This window comes from Rhinolophus hipposideros, assembly GCF_964194185.1.
Source record: "Rhinolophus hipposideros genome assembly, chromosome: 5".
In the NCBI taxonomy this organism is placed as follows: Eukaryota; Metazoa; Chordata; class Mammalia; order Chiroptera; family Rhinolophidae; genus Rhinolophus; species Rhinolophus hipposideros.
The window spans coordinates 4,322,227-4,338,980 of NC_138051.1; the positions used below are offsets into that span (position 1 = coordinate 4,322,227).

Sequence of the window (16,754 nt, forward strand, 5' to 3'; positions counted from 1 at the left end):
ATACAACAGGTAGAAGATACTGAAGCAGAACCCCCACCTCATCTCCACAATTAAATAACAAACATTAAGCCTGAGTTCCCTTAACACTAAATTTATTGCAAAATTTATGGATGAGGAATATAAGAGATTAAAGCAGACACCACTTGCCCATTGGTTTGTTCACATACTGCCATATAAACCAACAATTCCTTACTTGCTTCACGTAAATTCTGTTTCCCGGGCTTTCTGTATTACTTCTAAATACAAAGCTGATGTGATAGTTCCTTACCTTTCCATTAGCTTCTCTTTATCCCAATTGAAGTGGCTAAGGAGTATTCTTGTGATAGTTGCTGGATTCTAAAGAAGGGGGGGAAAAAAAGTCACTTTAAGGTAACAGCATTTCATTGACATTTACTGAATCTTCAGGTTGAATTTAAATTTCTATAACACCCCACCCAAATTTCCTTTCCAAAGATATTTCTTTATTCCCCTAAGAAAACACAAAATTTTAATTATGAGAAGCAAGACTATTTAAAAATAGTAAGTCACACTGATATGGCAGGTTTCTACAGGATTCTAAAGCAGAATTCAAAATAAGCCAAAAAGGAATTAAATGAAAAATTATTGTATTAAATCAAGCACTAATTACCTTTTTTTGCAATTAAGATTTGACAGCTGCCACATCCACACACTATTAATCAGTAAGATTTCTAACATCTTAGGTACTGAATAGTTCAAACGACTCCAAACCATTAAGTTAGAAGACCCTTCAAAGATATTTAATGAAAAATGACAAAATATCTGTACTGTGTAATAATTTATGGAGTATAATCTTAGGTTGTTACTTCATTTCGAGAAGGAAAAGCTAATATGAAATAAAAACTTTACTGCCCTATCATTCAATCCTGTCACAAATATTTCCATTTCCTATGAAACTAGTGAGTTTACTATTTGGGTCCAGAATTTTAACTTAAAATGCAATGGGAACTAAGAGATGAGTTAAGACTGACTCGTTCAAAGATACCTGAGCTGGTTACTATATCAGAGTTGGCTTATTTGGATTTCACGTATAATGTTATTACATCAAGTAACATTTCAAGAAACGTCTCTGTGCATAAACCACTCTTATTTTACCACAGGTAGACTATAGTATTAGTTAACTACTAATTTAGTTAAAATGTAATCCTACATAAAAATTATGTCATGAAAGAATTCTCTACCAGTTATTCTCAAAACACCATTTGTCACAGGAAAACACACACATACCCATACACCCCCCCCAAGCCTAAGATGCATGCACGTAACGCCTGTGCACCCACCGCTCCAGGCACTATTTATTAATCCATTAGTATTCCTTCCTTCTTGGACCCAAACCTCCTTAAGGATTCTCCTTTAACATAGCACTCCACACAGACACCAACAATCTACAAGAATTATGTAATACGTGAAAAGAAACCTATTAACCGATTCTCAATTATGTTTATTTGTATTGAATATAGAGACACTGTCAGGCCCAGCTCTTTCTTAGAAAATGGGATTCAACAATTTTGTTTTTTTTTAAAACTCAAGAGTTTGATAACAGGTATTCACAACAGGATTTACCTACAATTTAAATAAAGTTATTGATTTAGATTTAATCATATGTAAAATAAGGACAATAATTCTATCAATTGGGAGAATTAAAGCCTAGCAGTATTCACTAGAATTGTGACTAACTTGGTGGCACCAAATACACGATGTCTTCTCTGCCACTAGACAGAGTGCTTCAGGAAAAATGACTCAAGAATTAAGCCTTAACTTGCAAAGAGAAAAAAGGGAGAGGAGGGTAAAAGCCCTCTCTGACTTGATGCTGGCTGGTGCCTTTCCTGCGTCTGAGTTCCAGTATCAAAAATTGGTCCCAGCCACAGGTTCCCAAACCTGCTATTGGTTCATCAAAAATTACTATGAAAAGTTGTTAAAACACAGATTCCTAGGTTCCACCGCCATATTTTTATTTATTAGGTTTGGGGTAGGACCTCCCCAAATGTGCTCATCACCAAAGGGATTCAGAAAATCAGATCAGTGGTCCCTCCAGGGTGAAGGAAACACGACTTTTCCATTTTTCACCTCATCCTTTAAAAATTTCTGTGTGTTTAATACTGAGTATACTATATTGGAGATATATGCTCAAGTTTTTCCCAATAGGATGTTACTGAAAAAAATTTGTCTAAACCACAGTGGCATGATAATGCCAAAATATATTCTGCCAGTGCTCTGCGCTACACAGGGGGTAGGGGGGTACTGTTTCAGCACCGCTGGCTCAAATCATTTATGTGCACTGCATGAAGGAAAGGTGATGGGGGAATATTTACTGTGCATCTACTACTGTATAACAGGCTCCGTACACGGTACTTTATACATCTCATTTAGTTCTCAAAGCACTCTGTAAGATATAAATATATCCATCCCATTTTAAATACGAGAAAACTGACTAGGTTCCAAAAGGTTACAAAAATTACCCAACGCAACTCATTAAGTGGAGTAGTTGTGAATTCTAGCCGAGGAAAATCTGGGTCTAATATTCCCTCAATTACTCCATGCAGTAGAACCTAAAGGAATATTAAAGACCTCATTGAACTACTAGTCATATGTCTAAATATCGTTTACAAATGGGAAGAGGACGGCAGAATGCTAAGTGGCACAGGGAGCTTCAGAGGGACTGAAAATGTTCTATTTCTGAATGTGATGGTTGATTATAGGAGGAAAAACATTTATCAAAACTCAAACTATACACTTAAAATGGATATATTTAGTCATATAAAAATTATACATCAATAATGTTGATTAAAAACAAAACGATCTGACTTCTAGTCCTGGCCCAGATGGAGTAATAAGCTCACTGTAGTATCTCTCTTCTACTGATTCTAACTAGTAATAAGAGCCCTGGACAAAATACAACGGACAGAAGTACTCTGAAAACTAAGTAACAGCAGGCAAATTGTGGAGGGAAGTGAAGAACAACCAATAAGGTAGTGGTGAGTATACTGTTTTTTTCTCCTTTATTTCCTGGCTTTGAAACAAGGCTGGGCCAAACAGGGAAATGACAGTAGGCATGATCAGCAAAAACTGAGAACAGTGTATCTTTTTGGCCAGAGGACTAGGGCAAAAGACTCCTAGAGGATGTGAGGAGAAGACGTTTGCTTTTTCTCTCATTTCTGCCTCCTGTGCTGAAGCCAGCCCCAGCCATGAAAGCACACTGCTGCAGAGTGACTACTAAAAACCACCAGAGAAAACTCACTGCTCTGAGTAGAGGAAGCAGGAAGACGGCCCCATGGGAAAAGAAGAGTATGGAGGAGTCCCTATTCTTTTTTTCCTCCTGCCACTTCATCTCAAGGCACGACAGAGAGGAAACTAAAACCGAGAGAACTCCGTACTTGTGGCTGTGGGAATGAAGAAAAAGGGCCCCTGAAAGCCCAGGTGCAGGGGAAATCACTGAGAGCAAGGTGGAGCAGTAGACTCCTAATTCTGTGTATGAACCAAGTCCTGGGCTCACCTGCAAGTTGTGCATGTGTGCAACACAGCCAGAAGTGCAGGAGAGGCTTTCAGAACAGAACTACGCATATATTATAAACCACCGCCCAAGGGCTGGACAACCTAGATGGGAATGGGAGGGGCAAATTCAACATAGCAAAGGCTTTGAAAAATGAACAGATAATGGAACCACTGCCTACATAAAGTGAGAAAGAACTTAACTTGGTTGGCTTGTTTACTAAAACAAAAAAATCTGCACCATTCTCTAAAGGATTTTAACAGGATGCAAATCATACAACATAACATTTCAAATGTCCAAGACAGATTTCAAAATTATCAAACATAAGAAGAACAAAAAAATCTGACCAATTCTCAAGGGAGAAGGCAATTAAGAAGTAGACGCCTAGAGATGACTCGACGTTAGAATTATCAGACTTTTAAAGCAGCTATTAAAATCATGATCCTTTAGATAAACACCTTTAAATGAATTAAAGAAATTCTTAGAAAAGAAACATAAATTCTAAAAAAGAACCAAACAGAAATTTTAGAACTAAAAAACATACAAGTTCATTGGATGGGCTCAAAGGAGTCAGTGAACTTAGGAGACGTATCCATAGGAAATTATCCAATCCAAAAATAGAAAAATAATTTTTGTTTAAAGAAGAGTCTCTCAGGGCCCTGTGGGATAATATTAAATAGCTGTCAGCCTAGAATTCTATATTCAGTGAAAGTATAGTTCAGGAATGAAGATAAAGATAGTCTCAGATAACAGAAAACTAAGAGAACTCACTGCCAACAGATGTGCTCTAAAGGCAATGCTAAAAGAAGGTGCTGAGCTAGAAGAAAAATTATTCCAGAGGGAAACTTGGAACTTCAGGAACGGAGGAACAACAGAAGTAGAAAATGGGTAAATATTATAGATGACTTTTCTCCTCGTAAGTTCTTAAAAACATACAAAACTGTTGAAACCAAAAGGTGTAACACGACATGGTGAGGCGTAAGGGTTAAATGTATACAGATATAACACATGACAACTATAATATAAAAGGACTGGGAAAAAAATCATCCATACAGCTGTAAAGCGTCTATGTTTTACTTGTAGTGAAATATTAACTCTAAACAGAATGTGAAAACTTAAAAATATTTGTATTATAATCCCTGGAGCAACAACTAAGAAAAAAAAGACCAAGAAATATGACTAAAAAAGCCAATAAATATATAAAGTGGACTATTTTTAAAATTTCAATCCAAAAGAAAGCAGAAATGGAGAAACAAACAATTTAAAAAGGCCAAAATCCATCCACATCAATACCTATATTAAATGTAAATAATAAAAGTTTAAGACAGTATACAAATATTAAAATCATTATGTTGTCACCTGCAACTAATGTTATATTATCAATTAAACCTATTTAAAAATAGAAATGAAATGCTGCTAAGCAACAGACAGCTCAGTTTTTTTAAAAAAGGTAAAACTATATGTTGTCCATAACAACCCATTTTTCAATGTTATGATAGAGTTTAAAAGTAAAAGGATGAAAAATATATATATCATGCAAAACACTGGTCAAATTAAAGCCGCAGTGGCTATATTCATATCAAACAAAGTTAACTTCAGAACAAGAAAAATTACCAGGGATAAGAGAAAAACACATCATAATGGTAAAAGATCAATTCACCAAGAAAACATAACAACCTTAAATGTCTGCACCTAACAACAAAGCCTAATAATAAATCAAGCAAAAACTGATAGATCTGAACGAAAAATATACCAAATCCACAATTATACTTGGAGATTTCAATACTACTTTCTCAGTAATCCACTGAACAAGTAGACAGACTATTTGGAAATTAAGTAATCTTCTACTAATAACCAGGGGGTCAAGGAAGAAGTCTTTTTTTTTTTTTTTTGAGAGAGAGAGAGAATGTCTTTTTTATTAAAGTTTATTGGGGTGACAATTGTTAACGAAGAAGTCTTGAAGGAAATTAGAAAACATCTTCAACTAAAAAAAAATGAAAATACAACATACCAAATTTGTGGGAGATGGCTAACATTGTTTGGAGGAAAGTTACTGCGTTAAATGGTTATATAAAAAAAAAAAATTAGGGCCGGCCCAGTGGCTCAGGTGGTTGGAGCTCTGTGCTCCTAACTCCGAAGGTTGCCGGTTCGATTCCCACATGAGCCAGTGGGCTCTCAACCACAAGGTTGCTGGTTCAATTCCTCAAGTCCCACAAGGGATGGTGGGCAGTGCCCCCTGGAACTAGCAACGGCAACTGGACCTGGAGCTGAGCTGCACCCTCCACAAGTAAGACTGAAAGGACAACAACTTGACTCGGAAAAAAGTCCTGGAAGCACACACTGTTCCCCAATAAAGTCCTGTTCCCCTTTTCCCAATAAAATCTTAAAAAAAAAAAAAAAAAAGAATTAAAGTCACAAATGTTTTTTTTTTAAAGGGCAAACTAAACCTACAGCAATCAGAAAAAGTAATAAAGAACAGAAGTCAATGAACCTGAAAACAGAAAAACAAGAAAAAAATAAAACCAAAAGTTAGTACTAAAATCAACAGAACTCTAGCAAAGACTAACCAAGATAAAAAAAGACACAAATCACCAATATTAGGAATGACAGGGAAATACCAATACAGAATCTAGAGACATTAAAAAGGATAATAACAATACCGCAAACAACACTTTGCTCATTAATTTACAACTTAGATGAGGCAAATCAATTTCCTTAAAGACACTACTATTAAAATTCACTGAAGAAGAAATAACATCAATTTCCTACATCTGCAAGACAAACCAAATGCGTAATTAAACCCTTTCCACAAAGAAAACTCAAGACCCAAATGGTTTCACTGGTAAAGTCTACCAATCCTCCAAGGAACCAAAAAATATCAATTCTACATAGTATCTTCCCCCCCAAAAAACAGAAGAGAGAACACTTCCCAATTTTTATTATAAGACCAGCATCACCCTGATACAAAAATCAAAGACAAATAAACTACTCTATGAACAAAGATGTAAAAATTGACAACAAAATACATACTAGGAAATCCAATCCAGCAATACATAAAAAGGATCATTTACACCACAACAAAATGGGGTTTATCCTGGAATTGAAGGCTGGTTAAACCTTGTTTTAAAAACTCAACATTAAATTGCCCATATTAACAGCGTAAAGAAAAAAACCCACAAGATTTTATCAAGAGGATTCAGGAAAAGCCTGCCAAAATTCAACATTCAGTACTCATAAAACTCTCAGCAAACTAGGAATAGAAGGGAAATTTCCTCAACTCGGTAGGTAATCTACAACAAAGTTACAACTAACATCACACCTAATAAGGAAAGACTATGCTTTCTCCCTAAGATATGGAACAAGGCCAGGACATTCATTTTCACCACTTCTATTCAACATTACATTGGAAACGTTACAAATGCAATAAGGCAGAAAAAGAAATAAAAGGCTTAGACACTAGAAAGGAAGATAACATGACTGTCTATGTAGAATATTCCATGGATCTACAAAAAGCTCCAAGAACTACTGAATTTCACAAGGTCTCAGAATACAAGACCAATAATCATTTTAAAACAACAGTATTTTTATATACTAGCAATCACACAAAAATTAAAGTACCAAAAAAGTTAAAAGTACGTGCCATTTACAATAGCAAAAAATATGAAATATTTTAGGTATAAATCTAACAAAATATGTAAAGTACCTGTATGCTGCAAAATACTGATGAAGGAAATGTTTAAAAACCTAACTAAACGAAGAGCTACACCATCTTTGTGGATGTGGGGACTCCCAGTGTCCCTGGGGAACAGGTCCCAGGACCACCCAGACACCAAAGCTGAGGACGCTCGTCGTTGGTGAAGGACGATGCACACAGTGAGCTCCATCCACATCCCACAGGTTCCCAACCACGGACTGAAAATATCGTTTTCAAACCTCGGTTGGTTGAACCTGCAGATGCAAACACCACGGATATGAAGGGCCAAATGTAGTTAAAATATTAATGCTTCCCAAATTGATCTATTTATTCAACTCAATACCAATCAAAATCCTACTGAGAGTTTGAAAAGACTACCCCGATTTTAAAACATACCATAAAGCTACAGTATTGGCAAAAGGAGGCACAGATCCAAGGAATAGAAGCCAGAAGTAGATCCACATAAATATGTCAAAAGAGAGTTATTAAAAGGTGCTAATTCAATGGGTTAATTCAAACAGTGCTGGAATAATTAAGACATCTATATTTTTAAAAAATCAACTTTGACCTATACCCAGACTTCATACAAAATTCATAACGGATCATACCTAAATGTAAAACCTAAGACTATAAAACTGGGAGAAAATCTTTGTGACCCTGGGTTAGGCAAATAGCTCTCAGAATGAAAAACCACCACAAACCGGGAGAAAATATTTGCAAACCACTTATCTGACAAAGGACTTGTATTTAGAATATATATTTTAAAAATATGTATTCTTAAAATCTAACAAAAAAAACCAAAAACCCAATTTAAAAAATAAGCAAATGATTTCAAATAGACATTTCAAAGAAAATCTACACAGAAGCATAAACAAAAAGTACATGAATAGATGGATTACGTGAACATCATGAGTTATTCAGGCCACACAAATTGAAGCCACCATGGTACCATAACATGCCTATTAGAATGTGTGCGTGTGGGGTGGGGGTGCAGGGGCAGTTGCTTAAGTGGTTAGAACGCAGTGCTCATAACACCAAGGTCGCCAGTTCGATTCCCACATGGGCCAGTGAGCTGTGCCCTTCACAACTAGATTGAAAACGACTTGACCTGGAGCTGAGCTGAATGTGGGGGGAAGATCAAGGGGGGACCAACCTGACAATCCCAAGTGCTACAGAGTGTGTGGTGTGACTGGAACTCTTATACCACTGATAGGAAGGCCAACAGGAAAAAGTTAAGCAGTTTCTTATGAAGTTAAACATATACTTACTACAACCCCAGTATTTCACTAGTCGGAACTGGCCTAAGTGACATGAAAACTTATGTTCACCCCAAAACCTACACGTGAATGTTTAAAACAGCTTTATTTTTACCTGGCAAAAATTGGAAACAATTCAGATGTTCCACAAGTGGGGTGTGGAAAAACAAACTGTGGTACATATCCATACATACAACAGTAGGAATCGTCTCATGCAAACTTTCAGTGCAAGAAACCAGATTCAAAGGCTAGATACTCTATGATTCCATCTCTCTGACATGGCAGAAAAGGCAAAACTGTAGGGATGCTGCACAGATCCCCGGTTGCCAGGGAATAAGTGGGGGAGGATTTGAACAAACTGGGAAGGGAACTTTATAGGGGTAATGATGGAACTATTCTGTAACTTGATTGTGGTGGTAGTTACACACTCTAGGCATTTGTCAAAACTCATGGAATTGTATACTGAAAAGTATACATTTTATTGTATGTAAATTAAAATATAAATTCAAAATATTAAATTATAAAAGTAATCTAACCCGCTAATCTAACTGGAGCACCCATGATGGAGTCCTGACTGTTAAAAGTATGAGTATCAGAGGGCAACGCTGAACGGAAGGAACATAGACGTGAAATTTAGTGCCAGGTACCTTACTTACATCCTGATTTCATTTAATCCTCACATCAATACTTAATGCAAGGCAGGCATTATTTACATTTTACAGGTGAGGTGAGGTTAAGTGACATGACCCGAAATAAAATAGGTAAATAGGATCTGAATATTAGAGGAAACTTAAAAAAACTAACACTTGTAGCACCATCTTCAAATATTTTGATTTAATTCTTTAGGTTGGGGCCTGGTGAAAGGAATCCACCTATGTGTGCTACCAAAATTCAAAATGAGTTTAATGGAAAGTCAATTCAAGCTCTTGGTTAAAATATACAAATAAATAAATAGAACCTTCTTCACCCTGTTTTTTATTGTTGTTTCTCATTTTTAAAGATATAAACAAACCACACAAAAAGTTAATAAGCAAAATAACTATAATTAGAAAACTAATACTAGCAAGCAGTACGTTTAGGACAATAAAGCCACTTACAATCTCAAATTTTCTCTAGTTATAAGCTCTAAAACAATGGTTCCCCATTTTGGCTACATATTTGAATCTCCAGGGGAACTTTAAAAATTCCAATACGTGGACTTCGCCATCAGCAATTCTGATTAAGTGTTTAGGGTAGGACGACATGAGTGTCTGTATTTTTCACCCACAGTTTTTACCTAAAGTTTCCCAGTGATATGCAGTCAATCAGGAGCTACTACCACTTCTAAACAGTGTGCCCACTATGGGGGCTCTGCAAAGTAAGGCACATGTGAACTCCCGCCTGAATATAGAAGTATATTATTATATTAATTTGAAGAAAATTACATTCTAGGGTTACAGGAGTAATGTTTGCTTTGTAAGTTCTGCTTTTGCATTTTTAAAAAGCGGGTCTGCATATGCCAACAGTCCCAGCTGAGGTGTTAGTACTATCAATGTCCTGTCAGCCTCTATCCTTTGAGCAAGCAGCTCTTAACCTCCGTAGTACATCAGAATCATGGAGGAGCTTTTAAAAAACTGATGTGCTCGACACGTCCCCGGGCCAAATACTACTGTATCAGAATACTGAAGAGGGGAGGGGATTTTTTTTTTTTACCCAAATTAAATACTACAGAAAGGCCTCCAAAGCCTAGCTTTTTATTCATCTTAATATTTGATCTAAAATATAATTAAATGGGTTACAGACTTCATCTCAAAACTCAGTTTGACAATTTCCTAGACAAGAATGGGCTCATGTTTCTACAGTATGTTTCTATCTAGCTTAATCCAAGCCCCTGAAGAGAGCTGCCGATGGCCAAAATGTATAGACTATTGTTTTGTAATGCTTTCTTAAACTATATTAGAAACCCAAAAGCCGCAAAGTACAGAAACTTCTATGTAGTTATTTGCAACACCAACAAGAAAAAAATACATACCTGTAAAAGACAAATAACCCAGTAAAAAAATGGACTGTTTATGAATGTACACAATACAACTGGCTGAAAAACAAGAAAATATCCAACTTCCTTAATACAATGAGTGTTTTTAATCCACTGCAATGGCTAAGATCTTAAAGAATTTTTAAAATGCTCAGTAGAACAGTAAACAGCAGAATGGATATTACAGAATGAGGAATTAGTGAATTATAAAAGTGGTTTCCAAATTCAGCCCAACTAGCTGAATTAAAGTCACTACTAAAGTCGCCAGTGCACTTTAATAAAATAAAAAGTCCTCGGGCCCTGCCCTAGGCTGGCAGAGTCAGAATCATCACTTAGGGGCTAGGAATCCATGTCTCTAAGGAGCGCCTGGAGGTGATTTTTACAGGCGGCCAGATTTTGGAACCACTCAACTAGAAGACAGGCCTAGGGGATTCTCCCAAAACCCCTAAGAAAAAGACCAAAGGAAATTTCGAGAAACACCAACGAGGGCCACAGAAAGGGCCCTAATGCTATACACTCCATTGGGGCTGGAATGGGAGGTTGTAATGCAGTGTCTCAGCTCCTGCTCCCCGCACAAGAACGCAGGATATTGTGGCCAAAAAGGAACAACAACGGAGCCATAGATAGGGGAGTCATACCACTATATTCTCGATGGCGGCTGGTCGAGACACAGAAGTAGGATCGACGTGATCCACAATCCTCGACACACTTGCTAACCGCACTTGCCAGCTGCAATCCACCATCTGCTTCTCTGCCAACCAACCAACATTTGCTAGCCGCAATCCGCTTGCCACTTGCTAGCTGCAATCCGCCGTCGGCTTCTCTGCCAACCAACCAACCCAACGAACCCCCTAGCGTAGCCATGGCAGTTATATTAGTGGTTAATGGCTAACCGGTAACAGCTGATGGCCAACTTTTGGAGATTACACTTTTGGAACCTACCCCACAGAAATATACAAGTGTTGAAGGGTAAGAATAAGAAATTTCACATGCAAATTATTTGGAAACACAATAAAGAAAAATAACCTCCATTTTCCTGAGAAGGGACTGCCTGAAACTCATGCTGCACCCGTACTTAGTACAATACAGGCACACCCTGCTTTGCTGTGCCTTGCAGATACTGCATTTTTTAAAAAACAAATGGAAGGTTTGCAGCAAGCCTGTGCTGAGCAAGTCGATCAGTGCCATTTTTCCAACAGCATCTGCTCACTTTATGTCTCTACATCCCATTTTGGTAATTCTCACACTATTTCAAACTTTTCCACTAGTATATTTGCTATGGTGATCAGTGATCTTTGATGTTACTATTATAATTGTTTTTGACATGTCACAGACTGTGCCCATATAAGATGGTGAATGTAATCAACAAATGTGTATGTTCTGACAAGCGGCCATTTCTCCCTCTGCTGCCTCCCTTTCCACTGGCTCTCTCCCTCTCCTCGGGCCTCCCTATTCCTCCGAGACACAACAATATTAAAATTAGACCAATTAATAATCCTGCAATGGCCTCCTCTAAGTGTTCAAGTGAAAGAGCTGCAAGTCTTTCACTTGAAATCAAAGGCTAGAAATAATAAAGCTCAGTGAGAAAGGCATGTCAAAAGCCGAGAAAGGCAAAAGCTAGGATTCTTGCACCAATTAGCAAAGTTGTGAATGCAAAGGAAAATTCTTACAGGAAATTAAAACTGCTCCTCCAGTGGATACAAGAATAATAAGAAAGGGGTGGTCAGATGGCTCCGTTGGTTAGAGCGCGAGCTCTGAACAACTGGGTCGCCGGTTCGAGTCCCACCTGGGCCAGTGAGCTGCGCCCTCCACAACCAGATCAAAGGACGACTTGGAGCTGATGGCCCTGGAGAAATGCACTGTTCCCCAATAAAAAATTAAAAAAAAAAAAAAAAAGCAGCAAAACAGCCTTATTGCTGATATCCAGAAAATTTTTGTCCAAACAGAACCTGCAACACTCCTTTAAGCCAAAGCCTTATCCAGAGCGAGGCTCTAACTCTCTTCAATACTATGAAGGCTGAGAGAGGTGAGGACGCTGCAGGAATAAAGCTAGAAGTAGCAGGGTCGGTTCATGAGGTTTAAGGGAAAAAAACCATCTCCATAACGTAGAAGCGCAAGGTGAAGCAACCATGTGCCGTAGCTAGTAATCCAGAAGATCTAGCCAAGATAACTAATGAAGACGGCTGTAGATGGAACAGCCTTATATTAGAACATGTCATCTGCGACTTCTATAGCTAAAGAAATGAAATGAAAGTCGATGCCGGGCTTCAAAGCTTCAAAAAACAGGCTGACTGTCTTGTTAGGAACTAATGTAGCTGGTGACTTTAAGTTGAAATTAATACTCACTTACCATTCTGAAAATCCTAGGGCCCATAAGAGTTATGCTAAATCTACTCTGCCTGGGCTCTAAAATGGAACAACAAAGCCTGGATGACAGTATATCTGTTTACAACATGCCTTACTAAATATTTTAAGTCCAATTTTAAAGTTGAGACCTATTGTTCAGAAAAAAAAGATTCCTTTCAAAATCTGACTGCTCAGTGACAATGCGCCTGGTCACCCGAGAGCTCTGATGGAGATGGACAATGGGATTAACGTTTCCATGCCTCCTAACGCAGCACCCATTCGATAGTCCATCAAGGAGTAATTCTGACTTTTCAAGTCTTATTATTGAAGAAATAGCTGCTACAGACAGTGATTCCTCTGAGGGATCTGGGCAAAAGTAAACTGAAAATCTTCTGGAAATGATCACCATTCTAGATGCCACTAAGGGCATTCATGGTTCATGGGAAGAAGTCAAAATAGCAACATTCACAGGAGTTTGGAAGAAGTTGATTCCAACCTTTAGGGATGACTTTGAGGGTTCAAGACTCAGTGGAGGAAGTAACTGCAGATGAGGTGGAAACAGCAGAAGAACTAGAATTAGAAGTGGAGCCTGAAGATGTGACTGAATTGCTGCAATCTCATAAGAAGAGATGCACTTTAAGAGATGAGCTGCTTCTTACGGATGAGCAAATGAAGTGGTTTCTTGAGATGGAATCTACTCCTGGTGAAGACTATTGAAAGACAACAAAGGATTTACAATATTACACAAACTTAGTTCATAAAGCAGCAGTACAGTTTAAGAGGATTGACTCCAACTTTGAAAGAAGTTCTACTGTGGTAAAGTGCGATCAAACAGCACTGCATGCTCTAGAGACACTGCTAAAGTGCTAGCCATCATCTGGGCTTTCAGCGAGTTGGAATCTTCATTTAGCAATAAAATATTTCTTAATTAAGGTATATACACCGTTTTTTAGACACATGCCATTGCACACTTAATGTAATTTAATGTAAATCAAAAACATCCATGTGGCTCACTTTATTGAGATATTCATTTATCGCGATGGTCTGTAACTGAAACCACGGTATCTCTGAGGTTTTCTGTATTACGCAGCAAGTAAAACAACCAAAGAGAAAATAGTACAGACATGTATGTAGTGACATTTAAGGATCTCCATGAGATACCACTGAGTAAAAACAAAAGCAAGTTACCGAACAGTGTATAATATTCCACTTATGTGTTAAAAAAAAAAAGAAGTAAATTTCCATGACATATTGTATATGCAATTAAAAAAGAAAAATTAGAAGGATATGAAAACTGTCCCTGAGAGTTATCCCGGGGGACTCGTTTGGGAGTGGAGTGAAAAGATGTGGGTTTTCTTTTCTTACTTCATAAACATATACATAGAAATTTAAAATATTACTTTTATAAATTAATGATAAACAGCATAAGACTTGCTACTCAAAGTGTAGTTCACAAAATCACAATCAAATCAGAGTTTGTTAGAAATGCAGAATCCTAGGTCTCAACCCACATCTCCATTTCAATCAGACCATCAAGTTCCTGAGGTGAGGTGATTTGTATCCACATTCAAGTTTGAGAAGCACTGATGTATGTTATAGGAAGTGACATTCTGAGAGTTGGTTACACTAACTGTAAAAGATTTCATTTCCAAAAAAATACTTCATTTCCTTCTAAGAAGTTATCAAGTGTAACTCAGGTATATTTTTCTTCCCTTTAAAGGTATATAAGTATGTTGAGAGCTTTATATTAAGAGTCACTAAAAGGCTGCAATATAATTAATGCTTAGTCAATGATATACAATAAATTCTTTATGTATTCTAAGTTCATACAGTACCATATACAAAATGGAACAGTAGTATCTTGTCACCAAAACATGCTCTGGACTTTGATCAATCAGGATTCGGTGCAGGTGATGGAAAGCACTAACTAAATATTTTGAACACAGGGGGAGTTAATGAAAGGAAGGACCGAGAAGAGGAGCGGTAAAGCTATGTCTACAGGAAATGACACAGCATTACACAACTGAATCACCAGGAGCTCTCACCCCTTAAGTCACCAATGGAACTACTAAATTTAAGAAGAAACGGCAGATACCTATGATCCAAGGATTAGAAAGCTGGAATCAGGAAGCCACTACTGTCACAACAACCTAGATACCTGTGAAGCTAGGTGATGTACACAAAATAACAGTCTAGCTGCTGCCTTTGTCACAAATGTCCCTTGATAACACAGAAAGATGAAGAATGGACAGTGCAATGCTGCATTTCTGCTACTGCAGAAATGGATGGAGGCATAAAAGGGAAGAAAAATGAACTCCTTTCAAATCTCACACACACACACACATATTTAATTGTCAGTTACTATTTCACATCCCAAACCCTAAATGCATGCAAATAGTCTGAGGAATAAAGTTTTTGGCTTTCTAGCCCAGCAATACAGAGAGGTGCTTAAGAGGGCTGAGGAAAACAATCACAGAATTTCCAGATGATTCATAAGCTGTATTCATTTAAAAAGAATTTATAACTAAAGAACACTAATCCTCAAAGTCTCCAGCTTTGAATATTTCTAAGATACCCTCAAGAGAAGGAAGGTAAAGGACAAAGGAAAAACGTTGAGGGTAATATTCTTGAGACTTTCCCATTAAAGATGCTTCCTGGAAGATTCAACAAAAATTTCACACTTTCACTCACTACTCTTGATGGTTATTTAAAATACAATTTAACACTGACTAGTTTTGACCAACTACCTATAATTCTGTAGATTGGCAATACGTAATTTTAAATTTTGCTGAGGTAAGCATTTGAATTACAAATGTAATTCTGATATACCAAAATTTGTTAATGAATACAGGGTATGATCAACAAATATGGTGAATGTTTAAATTTAAAAATGTGTTACAGTCAAAGACACATAGCCATTAATCCCCCTCCAAATACTCCCCCTCACTTCGAACACACGTATCCCATCGCTCTTGCCACTTTCGGAAGCAGTTCTGGAAGTCCTCTTTCGTGTCTTCATCCTCCATCATGACAACCCTCTTGTGTCACATATCGCTTCTGGAATAGTAATTTCTGTCAAATACAAACATTACAGTGTGTCCTCATCCACCTTATTCAATGGATCTGGCACCATGCGACTTCTGGCTCTTCCCCAGTCAAATCAATTCAGGACAAGGAGGCAGCCACGACAGCACAACTAAAGACACTCATGAAGGAGGACTTCCAGAACTGCTTCAGAAAGCGGAAAACACGATGGGAGAAGTGTGTTTGAAGCAAGGGGGAGTGTTCTGAGGAGGATTAATGGCAATGTGTCTTTTACTGTAATAATTATTTTTATTTAAACATTCACCATTTTTGTCTGATCACACCTCGTGCTTTATGTTTACATGCTACACAAAATATAGAAGATAAACAAGTGAGATTATGTGAAAATAGTGCTTATTTTAAGAGCATGGAGGTGTACGTAAATTTGCATCTCACAACTGTTTTCTAAGGAAAATCCCGTAAGAAAGCTATTGTAAATTTCTTTAACACTCAAATAGTAGTCATAAATCCAAACGATCTTGAAATAAACACAAACATACTCCTGTACCATTTAAGCAAAGTTGTATAACCACACTGTAAAGGACAGATACATCTCCAGCATGTTCAATTGCCTATTATTCTCAAAATATACAGCTCAGTGATTAAGAATCATGAAAAAGGAACACGTGGCATATACAACTGGAATCTTCCTTCATGAAGGTTTGGCTAAGAACACTTCTACATGTATTTGCTGAGGGAATTTTAGAGAATGAAGCTATCACCTTTGATGATGGGATTGCTGAATCACTGTTTAAATTTTTTTTTAATTTAATGTATGTGCCTAGTTTTAGAAGTTAATAGCAACCTCCAGATTTAACAAACTTCTTTGCCACATCTCAGTCACTAATTTCC

At 37.3% G+C, this 16,754-nt stretch overlaps 1 protein-coding gene across 1 annotated transcript in view; it reads right to left on the reverse strand.

Moving 5' to 3' along the window:
* ARIH1 (ariadne RBR E3 ubiquitin protein ligase 1) overlaps positions 1-16,754 on the reverse strand; it is a 103,674-nt gene that overhangs the window by 57,248 nt on the left and 29,672 nt on the right. The window contains exon 2 of the mRNA XM_081047722.1: positions 269-336. Coding sequence (XP_080903848.1) covers positions 269-336 — 68 coding nt within the window. The remainder of the gene's footprint in view (positions 1-268; positions 337-16,754) is intronic.